At 46.7% G+C, this 12,680-nt stretch overlaps 1 protein-coding gene across 2 annotated transcripts in view; it reads right to left on the minus strand.

Annotated features, from left to right (window-relative positions):
• klf7a (Kruppel-like factor 7a) overlaps positions 1 to 12,680 on the minus strand; it is a 43,680-nt gene that overhangs the window by 8,107 nt on the left and 22,893 nt on the right. For both annotated transcript variants that reach the window (XM_037091843.1, XM_037091844.1), the window contains 2 exons: positions 9,249 to 9,876; positions 2,250 to 2,373 (listed from right to left, as the gene is read on the minus strand). In XM_037091843.1, coding sequence (XP_036947738.1) covers positions 2,250 to 2,373; positions 9,249 to 9,876 — 752 coding nt within the window. The remainder of the gene's footprint in view (positions 1 to 2,249; positions 2,374 to 9,248; positions 9,877 to 12,680) is intronic.

Raw genomic sequence — 12,680 nt, forward strand, 5'->3', positions numbered from 1 at the left:
ATGGTAAAAAAAAAAAAAATATACCAGAAAAGCATCAGTAAATAGTGACAGGTTAAGTTTTGGAGTGTTCTGCACACATATACTATGTTTTCTTCAAAAACTACTACTATAGTGTTTTTATTCAGCTCAGCAGTAGATTGAGTGTAAAATACACTTTCATTTAATAAAACTCGAGATTTTGCACTGCAATACCCTCAAGATGACCCTCTCACCCAGATTTCCACCTGAGGTCCCTCGTCTTAAATTCTGCGGTGGCTCTAGCAAACAATATTGCTCCGAGATCCCAGAGGTGTCAGCGAGGGCCCGATCACAGACAGAGGGGGTGTAATTAAAACAGGAATAAAGATTTTTCCGCGACTGAGTCGAGCTGATCTTTTTGTAGCGAATAATGGCCACTGAATGTTTGATGATTTTGTCACCGGGGCCCTGGAAATTAACATTTTGCTGTGGTTCATAATTAAACAGGAGCCGGGGTGACTAATTAAGAAAAGCGCAGGCAAATTACATCAGATCCACTCTTCAAAGTGACAAACCTGCACCTCTACATCTCTAGTTTAAGATTAGGATGATGTTTTCTGCTTTGAAAAGACGGTAAACAAGAAGTTACATTAGACAAAAAGACGTCTGTATCTGACATGTGATTAATATAAACACATGTTAATGTAAATCTGAGTGTGCAACAGACTGTCTGAAGCATATTTTGGCAGAAATTATCCATTATCTCATTGAGAAAAACAGCCAACCCACCAAATTCAATAGTAAATTTGAACAAATTAGAGAAAACATTCACAACTTGACAAGTATGATAAAGAACATTAATCCCATTCGGCCATTATTGCTTATTGAGAAGTTCTGCAACATTCTGCATCTAGAAACTCATCTTTATTTTGACTTTTATAAACGAGTGCTCAGTGTTGTTCCCACAGTCGGCTACTAAAACACATGTATGATGAATTGAGCAGAACACCTTCAAATTTCTAAAAATGTCCTTAGAGTTAATAGAAAACATGTTTCAAATGTCGTTTACCAGAAATTAAAAAATAATTTATAAATATTTGAATGGGGTCTGGTGCAAGAGGAGGGATTCTGTGTGGGTTGACTGACCCTGGTTTTGCTCTGGAGAACAGAAACTCAATAAAAATACAAGGTGTAAATGTAATACAGTTCAGTTTAACTTATAAAGTGTGCATGACAAATTGAGCAGAACGTCCTTAAAATTCATAAAATCTCGTTAGAGTTGTAAGGAAAGGTGTTGCATGTGCCAGTTAATGAAAAATTCCATAAAATGTACGTGTATTTAAATGAGGTCTGGTGCAAGAGGAGTGAATCTGCAACCCTGGTTTTGCTCTGGAGGACTGAGCTCCAGTCTTAATGAGGATAACAAGGAGGCATTGAAACATACCAAGTGTCAATGCAAAGGCAAGATCGGATCTGTTTGTCACGTGTATCTGGATGCTGATCCCATCTGAAGACCAGGTGTAAACATGGTGTGAGTGCAACCACGCTTCATCTCCTGGATGGATTACAGTTTCCACGCATTGGTTAGTTTGCTCTGCTCAAGGACACTCAGGTGCACAGGGATCAGACTGAGGGAATCATTCGCTTTACAGGATAGTCTCTGCAATCAGCGGGTCAGCCTGGGGCTTTATTTACAGTAACACACGGACCTGTATTTTGGGTCACGGCCACGTTGGAAGTTCCCTAAATACACTCTCCCTCCACAACAAAAAAGACTGGTGCTTTTTTTTTGATAATGCAAACTGAAAAACTTTGAATTAATATTCTATACCAGCGATGTGTGACAGCGTTAATGGGCTCTCGCGAGCGTTTTGCACCTCCGTCCCAGTGTGAAAGCAGCCCTCCACATCAAGGCCATGTGAGCAGATGCACTATTAATATGCTGCGCGGGGCCTGAACGCGGAGGATAGAGCAGCACCCATCGGATTCCCATCGAAAGACTTGAGCAGGTTTGGGAGCTCACATTAGTAATCCTGCCGGCACACTTTTTTTTTTTCTTTTTTTTTTTTCAAACTGGGTCAGCACCAAACACATTTCGGGGGGGGGAGGGGGGGGGTTGTGTTACCGGCATTGACTTCTTTACTGAACCAAACTGTGTACAAAACACAACGAGGAGGGGGGGAGAGAGAGAACCGTAGTCGGTCGTGTTAGTGGAAGTACTTCAAATAACCCTCTGAAAAGTGGGAGAAAAACATATAAGTGAGGGGAAGGGGAGATGTGTTTTGACAGACCTGTCACAGTGGTTGCACTTAAAAGGCTTGGCGCCGGTGTGTTTGCGGTAGTGCCTCGTCAGCTCGTCGCTCCGGGCGAATCGCCACTCGCAGCCCTCCCACGAGCACTTGTACGGCTTCTCACCTGGGGGATGAAAGGAAAGAAAAACACGCATGAGCACCTGTTTTTACCTGCGTGCAGGAAAAAAAACAAAAAACAACAACACACGTGGAATCCAAATATATGCCGCCGCCGAGCTGATGTTTGATACGTTTTTTGCAGAAATTAAGGCGCAGATGTCCCCCTCCTTCCCCCCTTTTTCTTTTTTTTTTTTAGCTGGAAAAGAGAGCAAGGCGGTGGACAAGCTCCCACCGGTCTGCAATCTTGCTGAACAGGCAGAAGAGGAGTGGAGGGGAAAGAGAGAAGTGGAGCGAGAGAAGGAGTGAAGAGGGGAGGGAGGGGATTAGAGGCAAGGTGGATGAGACGAGCGAGAAGAGGAGGTGAGATGAGACCAGGAGTAGGAGAGAAGTGCTGCAGAAGAAGTGGATTAAGGCGGGCAGGAGAGAGAGGAGAGAGGAGTGAGGAGGGGAGGGCGATAATTAGGCCAGTCACACGGCATAATGGCAAAGGAAAAAGCCACGATCTGCCAGCTGCGTCCAGCTCCCCCCCGAAAAGATGTCACCTGCATCAGTCACATCCCATCTGGACCAGTTGAGTACAGTCACACTGACACACTGACCAGCTCTGCTCGAGTGGCTCGGCCACAAAAACAGACTTAATTTGTTGCATTATCAAACAAAAAAAAAAAAAGAAAGAAAAGGGAGGGGGGACACAGGAGGTATGTCAAGACAGAAGTGGATCCGAGGCATTATCTGGACCAGATGGTGTAGAAAGCCGGATTTCAGTCAGCTAAAAAGAAAAAAAATCAATAATGCAAACTGTGCTTTTGTGTTTCAATTAAAGGTGCATTTCACTGTTTTTCAGCGTGTTAAATGTCACTAATATGAACCGCTAAATTTTCCTGGAGGAGCAGTGCAATTCGGTCCCTCGCCAAACACATGACCTGCGAAGAGCGCTTGCCTCATGTCACAGCAACACTCCATTAACGGAGGAGGCATGCGCGCTCTGATGGTGAGAACACAGAGGTGCACGAGGTTACAGCCGCGATGAGGTGATAAACGAACGAGTGGCCTCCATCGAGAAGGAAGAACAAACGCCATTAATGAACACAAACTGATAACACTTAATGAATTCTAATGGATTTTTTTTCCTTTTTTTTTTTAACCTGCAGCATTTTAGCATCACCTGGAGCACAAGAATTTACCTCAGATAAAACAATATTAGATAATTGGTTTAGAGACCCAGCAATTAGCCTCGTCCCTCCCTATCCTCGTGGACACGTACCCCTTCGTACCCAGCCCGAAGCAGCAGGTCTGGGCCATCCCGCTCCGGCCAATGAAATTCCCAAGAGGCAGGGATGCCTGAATGTGTTGCCTAGCAACCGGAGCGAAGGGGCGGGGTGTATGTGTGTGTGTGTGTGTGTGTGTGTGTGTGTGTGAGAGAGAGAGGGAGAGAGAGGGAGGGGGGAGTTGGGGGGGTTCACTGAAACATGAGGAGGCAGTAGTCAGTGCAGCTGGCTGGATCTGGCAACGGCACGCCGCCATGCCACCGGCCAATTACCGAGCACGCTGGCAGAGTACGGAGGCAGTTGCCTAGCGACGGTAACCGTAGAGCTGTACGGGGCAAGAGGGGGGCGAGGGAGGGAGGGAGGGCCGGGGTAGTAGTGGTGGTGGTGGTAGTGCAGGAGGAGGAGGAGGAGGAGGAGGAGGAGGATGGGGGGCACTAAGAGACCAGAGCCTGCAGCAGTACATAACCACTCAGCTACCGACTCCTCCAACGATACGCTGCCCCCCGTTGCCTAGCAACAGTCCCCCCCCCCCTCCTCCTTCTACTCTCCTCTTCCTCGTACAAACAGGCAAGTAGAGCAGGTGTACGCTCAAACACACATCCGCACACAAACTGAGTTAAAGAACAATGTTGCACACAGTCGGACTGATTGGCGGTTTTAAATGGCCATCAGTAGCCTAATCCGCTGGGATTAGCCCCCCGAACTCGGCAGCATAATCTGATTACGCTCTGTTACTTTTGGATTACTTTGCCTGTTAAACATATAATGTAGATTATGAAGCTAAGTGGATTATTCCTTCTGATTTAAAGGAACCGGGACTATGGACAGTGCTGTTTCTCCGAACCATTATTCATCAGGTCGCCAGATAAATCTACAAACTCTCAGATGGTTAAAGGCTAAAAATCAGTCACCCCCATCAGTTTTTTAAGGTCAGCTCGATGTCCAGGTCAGAGACGGAGGTGTTATCTGACACCACCCATTTCCAAAATGTTTTTTTTTTTTTTGGCTAATCAAATAAGAAATCACGTACTCCTCAGTGGTAATCTGATAACTGGGTGTTTCCTGAGTCACTGTAATCCCATTATGTGTAATCTATGACTTCCGAATGCTCTCACACACACAAACACACATGCAAAAACACACACACGCTCTCTCGCTCCAGCCTCTCAGGTGCCAGCGTTGAAGTTAATTGCATTCCCTCCATTAGCCGGGAGCCGAAGCAGCGCCATCCGGGCCTCAGAGGTCGTTAGAGGGGCTCCAGCGCCCAACAAGAGCTTGTGCTGCTAACGTTAGCTTAGCTGGTTGATATGTAGATATGCTGTTGTCAGTAAACAAAATGGCACTTATGATGATTAGATTTGAATTATACCGAGTCACTTCAAGTATAGGACTAAATAAAATACAATATTCTTTTAAAATTGAGCTAAATTGGTTCATTTTTTTTGCCAGAAAACAGGCCAAGTGTTGGCTACAGGTTAGCATTTCTCTAAATTAAAGGTGCAATAAGTGAAAAAAATTGTTAGGATTCATTCTCAAAACAAACAGCAGGCAGAGGAATTAATAACTACAGCTAACTGTAGCCGCCGTTAGCCAGTTAGCTCGATTAGCGGTGCATCAAGTGGTGCAGACTGGGAGCCTGGAGCAGGTGTTAGAATGTTTGCAATCTTACAGTTTATCTGTTTTTTATTAACGTCCTGAAGCATACGGACACCTCAACATCACATCACCTGTTCCCCAAACCGTGAGCATTAAACATCACTACCTTTAGCCATATATTCTAACTGCACATCTGTGGGCTGGTAAGAAAAAAAGGATATCTTATTTAATACTATGGGAGACCACAAATACAGGCCTGACATTTAATTTAAAGTTGAGGAGAAAAAATTTAGTTCGATATATTTTCCCTTAAATTGCTGGCTTTAACCCCGAGAGAGAGAGAGAGAGAGAGAGAGAGTGAAGGATATGTAGAGACAGACATGTTATGAAAGACTGAGCGAAATAAGGAGAGAACTCGAGAGAAGATGGAAAGAGCGAGGCGGAGGGAAAGAGAGAGCGAGAGAGACGGCAGAGTAACTCCGACAGCCCTCGTGTTTTACCCGTTCCCTCACCCTGCCCAAAATCTAATTGTACCATTCCTTATCTGCCATAAGCCTATTCACAAAAAGCTCTACAGGGCACTGTCATTTCAACTCAGCCCGTCTAATTCCAGATTAAATCGTTGCCTTTTCTCCGTCGGTAATTTATGGAAATAACAACTAAGAAAAAGAGGATTTGAGTAATGACATCTTTAAACTTGTCAGGATAATGGCTCAGTGAATGGGGGAGCCTGTGGCACTGCTGTCTTTTTCTGAAGAGGGTCGCTCTACTGTACCTCCCCCACTCCTGTCTTCTGTCTTCATCTACTCTTTGTTTCAATCCGCGTCACTCTCTCCTCTTCTTCTGCCTTCTTTCTTCAAGCCTTTGTGTTTTTCTTTTGTCATCTTATGTCGACATTTCCCCCCCTTTTATCACTCTACCTTCCTGGCTTGAATAACAAGACAGATGTTCTCTGGGTGGATGCTTTTATCTGAAGCACCTAAAGTGACAAGGATAAGCTCGAGGGGGGAAGGATCCCTCAAGAAACTGAGCACTTTATGGTGCTATATGTTACATTAGTATGTCATTAAAGCATTGTCACGTGCATTTTTAAACAGTCCATTGCGTAGAGAGGGAAAGGATGCCACTTTTGCTTACAACCCCAGCTTCCATTTCAATTTTTGCAAGTCGAGCAGTAGCGTGGGACGTACGAATCAACGCAGTCCTGAGACCGTTCATCGTCATTTTCCAAGCTAAACAATTGCTTACTTTATCTGTATTAAATATTAAATTAAAGATGTTTCCTTGGGCTCTAAAGAAATTATGATGTAGACTTTCTTTTTATAATCAATTATTAAGTGAATAAACAACGTTAATCAGATATGATGCTTAGCATTTTCCCCATCTTTAGATCACCGTGCCATTAACACTTGCTAACCAGCGCTGACATTATGCAGGTTTTCCTGGCATTTTGTTCATAAACAAAAGTACAGTATGGATATTTTTTTGGCCTGATGCTGATGCTAGCGGACAAGTCAGAGGATCACCAGTCAGCAGGGTTCATCTGGAGGGGAACGTGTACCCAATTCAGCGGTAATCCATCTAATAGTTGTTGTGATATTTCAGTTTGAATCAAAGTGATTGACCAACTGTCAGACAAGCAGTGACAGCCACAGAGCCGCGCTGCTAGCACGGCTAAAAATAGAAAGTTGAAACCCTAGATAGCAGCGTCTATGTGCTCTGAGTTTTGCTCTTCAAGAGGGTTCAACCGTGCCACGAAATACAAGAGAAAAAATGTCTTGTGGTAATTTCAGCCTCCATCAAATTTAATCATAGGAGAACTTGAGCTGTATCTTTGAGTTTCTGATTTGTTCTGTCCATCTGTGCTCGTATCGATATTATGGCCGGACAGCATCAGTGGCACTGGTCTCGCAGAGCTGGCCCAGTTGGCATGGAGTTTGAGCACGGCGGCTGCAGACACGGCACACTGGGGAAATCAATGATCGCATGTCTGTGCCCTTTGTTCCAGCCGGGCTGATGCCTGAACCTGTGGTGCGCACCACCGAGGGTGTGATCACACATACGGCGTCGTTTCTTCATTCTTAACATACAGTAGTTGACAAGTTTATTTATATTCACACCGCTGCAAATACAAGTGAGCCAGAGCTAGCAAACAAGTCATGTATGGCCTCTGAATTGGACAGCTGTGGTGATCCGTCAAGAAAATCTAATCTGAGTCCCTGTAACTTGATTTATCATGATGGACGCTCTTAGCTGCACCTTTGTATTAAGAAACAGCTGTATATCAGCGTGAGCCCAGGCTGCAGTCCACCATACATTTAATTTGTTATGCAAAGCCCCGCATGCATGAGCACGGGCAACCGATCAGATGTCATATTCATCACATTATACCCCTGAACGCTTCTCTTCGAGGGGGGTAGAGACCTTCGCCATCGCAGCCCAATTATTTCCACCAGAATGTGAATGACATTGTTCACACCTTCCCAACCAGACCAAAAGAGGAGCGCAGACACTCCTAACGTGTTTGGTGTGAACGAGACCTGAAGGCAGAGCGACGCTGAACCCCTCACCCTGCTAATGCATGAAGGAAAACACAGATGGTATCCTTCCTGAACTCTCCTGCGATTATAATACACCGAACACATTTGAAAAAACAAAAAAAACAAACACATTTTCCTGGTCTTAAAACGATCCTCGTGCAAAATCAAAGCAGTCTCAAACCTCGGACTGAGAACCACTGACCTAGACTTATAGAACGCATAGAGGACGAGAGGGCCTGAAATAAAGCGGGGAAATGGCGGCCTATCCAGGTCAATCCATCCATCACTGTGCAGTTACTCAGACGGAGGACAGCTCCCCGACAGCGGTCTGAGTGGTTTGGGATTGAGATGGAGGAGCGGGAGAGTTATAGCTCCTGAACTCCCCCCACCTTCCTTCTGGAGAGGAACCTTGTCAAGGAGGACCCGTCCTGGTTTCATCTCAGAGAAATATTTAGGTAGCGGACCGCGATTCGGAGCTTGTTCAGGGTGATTATTCTTTCCTTGCATTTTTTTTTTTAATTTTTTTTATCAATTGTTCCAAAAATGTGATGCAGGCGGATTTTCCTCTTTTATCTCAAGTCAGGTTATCTGTGAATTCAGAGAGATGGTGGGCTGGAAGGATAAATGAGAGTCTCTTGTAGAAAAATGCTGGTAGTTTATCTCCCCCTCATAGAGCTAAAGAAATACCCAGAAGCAAACCGTCCCATAAGTATAAATGTCTGATTAAGTGGCAGAGACTCAGAGGAAACATTCCTCGTAGAAGAAAACTGGTATGAAATAACACGTTCAGCCAAAGGCAGACGAGAGTTTGATCTAGCAAGTACAAAACGAGTCTGCACACCTAAATTGTCAGAAAGCTCTTTCAATTCTACTCGTTCAGGGTCTATGTTCAGTTCAAACACTCCGTGCTGTGTTTTCTTCAGTGTGCAGCAGTCATTTAGCTTCAGGATTGAGTCTTTTTAGCCTGTCACGTGCAATGAGTGTCAATCAGTTTTATTACCGCCAGTGTATCAAGCGGCTACCTCTGGGTGAGAGAGTTGTCCTCGGAGCTGCCTTGCTGAAAGTGTCAGACGGTCACGCAGGGTATTTTATGCTCAGGAAGGTTTCTGACTGAATGAAATGACCCAGAAGAATCTAAGATGGAAGAATTCTCTGAACACTAAGGAAATGGAGCTTCGGCACTTCCTCTCTTATCTCCTTTACTATCAGGCACACTGGACCATCCTGAACAACACCAAAGGAGATAATGTCACTCCACAATTCCTTGGGGTCCTAGTCTAAATGCAGTTGGATTCTCTTTGCATTGTCCTCCATGTGACCTCAAGATGTTTTCCATCAAGGTCAAGACAAAATGTTCAGGCAAAGACAATTTTTTAAGGATGACTCAACCGACGCCTATATCTAAGAAGTGCACAAGCTAATATGCTCATAATTCCTGTAAAAATCAATCTTTTGTGCTTCAGACAGTTTCTCACCTGTGTGTGTCCTCTGATGGGCCTTTAAATGGGAGCTCTTGGTGTACACCTTCCTGCACCCGTTGAATTGACAGCGATGGATCCTCTTCTTGTTCTCCGGTAGCTCCCCGACCCCGATCACACAAGCAGCCCCCTCCTCTTCGTCCTTCATTCGGACCGGGAGCGCGTGCGCCGCCACCAGCCGGGCCGCGCTGAGCCCCACCTTCCTGGCCACCAGCTTCAGCGTGAGCGTCCCGTCAGCCGAGGCCGTCAGAGTCTGGTTGGGTTTGACGAGGTGGCGGCCCAGTTCTGGCGACGATGGGGGCGTCAGGGAGGTGACGGCGCTCAGCTGGGCCTGGTGGACTCCTTCCATCCCTTCTACGTTTTCCAGCCCCTGGCCCTTAGGTTTGAGGTCTCTTTTCATTACACCAGTGGAGGGGAAATTCTTCCGTGTTGGGCAGAGGATCACTGGAGGTGGGCTCGGGGGCTCGGGGAGGCTGGGCAGGCTGGGGAGCAAGGTGTCTGTTAGCTCTTCCTCGCCGTCCTCCTTCAGGTAGGCCGGAGTTAAGAGGCCATCCAAGTCTTGATCGAAGAGCTCTGACAGACGCTTGGGCTCCGTCTGCAGATAACGCTCCAATTCAAGGCAGGTCTGCAAGAGAGAGAGTGGAAGAAAATACTCAATTTAGACTCAATTCAGGTGAGTTCACGGGCTGAGAATGCCCATCCGCACACTCAAATCCCACTTGACAATTTCAACAGCCATCAGATCATCCGATATGCCTTAACACACTGTGGAGAGAGAATCTGCATGGTGCCATCCACTCACCCAGACAGGCAACTTAGCCACTCTGCCAGCTGTCACATGCGCACACGCACAGATAGCCACCAAGACAGCCAGGATTACCTGGCAGCTCCGGCAAGACGGCTGATTACACACTGATTGATTGCAACCGCTGTCGCGCGGAACGGAAGCGAGGCGAGGTGGATAGCAGGAGGAGAAGTCCTAAACTGTACAGAACTCCTATCAAACAACATTTTATAGAGCTTTGACAAGCCATGTGTGCACCGGCTTCCACTGAGCCAAGATAGGAAGATTTATTCAGCTGTAGTTATGGTCTGCTTCATCCCTATTACTCCAAACACATCTCCCCGTGGAGGGCAAATAAAAGGCTACATCCCCGATTTGTATGAACTGGCATCCTGAGAAGTCTATTACTTTGCAAAACGCTGGCAAGATTCTGAGAGGCGAGCCAGCGAGGGGAAAGAGACGCTCCATGTCCAAGGATGAAGCTATTACGTCTGAATGGACGGCGCCAGTTTGATCCCAGGGATCGTTGTGTTTCGCTTGTAGCCACTAACCCGTTTTGACAGATGAGATGGAGGCTAGCAGCTCCACTGGGCGCGTGCTACTCGCCACTTCATTTGTGTGTAAATAGGCACTGACAGACCGAGTAGCTAGTTCCATTATCAGGAATAAGGTTGTACAGACTGAACACATCAGAGACATTTACAATCTTACAACCCCCCTCCCCTTTCCTTGTTTGCACCTTCTAAAAATAAAACCACACTTTTTTTTCCCTCTTTTTCGGAGGGTGGCGTCTGTTGCTAAGGGAGTGCGATTTCTCCCATAACTTGTCTTCGTCTTCTAGGAACAGAAAAGGGATTTGGAGTTTGTTTTCTTTTTTTGTGTGTGTGTCTGCTGACAGTATTTGCATACTGACATCAAATTAAAAAGCTGCTCGAGACCACATCTACAGCGAGAACTGAAGATAATGCGCCGCGCCTCCTCCCTCCGCCGCACGCCTACATGTTTTTATTTCTCTCCCTGTGATGGCTTTGAAAAACAACTTCTTTCAAGCGCTGCGTGAGAGGTCTCTGCTGCTTCCTTGATGGCTGCGGCCAGTGAATTAAATTAGATTTTCCTTCCCACCTTTATTCTTTCTTTCCGAGCACAATTAAATATTGAAGCCGCGGAGACGTGATGAAGGGGAATAGCATGTGTAGAGGTGAGGAGGTAAAGAAAAACCCAACACAGCGCTATCTTTCAAGCCCTCCTCCTGCCCCCCATGACTTTCTCCTTCTCACTCGTTCTCACCATTACCCTTCTCCTCCTGCCTCACCCCATATCGATTCCCCAAAATCACAATTTACTCCCCTCTTTCTTCCTCGTTTTCTTCCTCTTTTTTCTGCTCATTGTCGCCTCCTCCTCTCCCAAGGTGAGGACTAATTATCCGCTAAAAACCAGCCAGTTAAAGGGGACTTTATTCAGCAAAACGCTTAGGCCTGCAAACCAAGGTGAGTGTGAGTGTGTGTGCGAGGTAGAGATAGTTCAAGGGAGCGGAAAAGAGGATAGAAACGGATAAGTGAGAGGGGGGCTGAGTGGATGGTGAGGAAGACGGAGGAGGAGGAGGAGGAGGCGGAGGAGAGTGATGGAGGGACAAGGTGAAGGAGGCAAGAGAGGGGGGAGAGGGAGAGAAAGAGCGAAAAGGAAGGTGTTGACTTCATTTTCTCCGTGGGGGGCGAATCCTTTTTGGAAGTGTGACATTTGGCATAACAGGATCCTGTCAGCGGGCAAGCCACAGGCCTCACGCACGCACACACGCACAGAGAGGGGGTTCACGCACGCTAAATGTTAGGTTACGACACGCGGCGATGTGCGAGGACACGCTCGGTGGCATCGCTGCACCGAGTGTAGGATGCTTGACAGGGTAAGACGGATAAAACAGGCCGCAGGTGAGGGAGGGAGGGAGGTGGCAGGTACGACGTTCTCATAACGCCGCTCTCTCCTTTCCACCCGTCCTTCTCCTTCTTTTCCCCCCTCCATCACTCCATCATGCACCACCCGCCCTCCTCCTCCCCCCCTCCACCACCACCACCACCACCCTCCTCCCCCAGGTGGTGACATTAACATTGTAAGGGAGAAGGTCATGCAGTTGATCAGCGGTTCCTGTGTGTGTAGAGTGGGTGTATGTACTGCATGTGGCTGCATGTAATTATGCTAGTTTTGCCAGTGTGTGTGTGTGTGTGTGTGTGCGCGCGCATATAATTTTGCAAGTGCACGTGTGAGCAGCATAATTATGCCGCTCTGTGTGTAATTATGCAGCCCTTGTGCGTGAGTGCGTGTGTGTTTGTGTGAACACCTACGCGCATGCATAAACGCGTCTACTTGCTGATCTCGCAGCCTGAAGTGAATCTGCAACTTTGTGTGTGTGTGTGTGTGTGTGTGTGTGTGTGTGTGATTGTGTAGGCAAGGAATCAGGAGCCAAAAGCACTGCACAATAGCCAAGATAAAGGAGAGCTCATGGCCCGCTTCAGCTCTATTTGGACAAGCGCCGATCTGGAGAGCCAACATCAATTGGCTCCGCATAAAGCCAGGGTCCATTTCCTGAAAGGCTTTCGGGATGATTCCTTCGTGCGAGCCAGGATAAGCCGGGACAATGCGACGGCTGTTCC

This window comes from Acanthopagrus latus, chromosome 24 (assembly GCF_904848185.1).
Source record: "Acanthopagrus latus isolate v.2019 chromosome 24, fAcaLat1.1, whole genome shotgun sequence".
Taxonomy (NCBI): Eukaryota; Metazoa; Chordata; class Actinopteri; order Spariformes; family Sparidae; genus Acanthopagrus; species Acanthopagrus latus.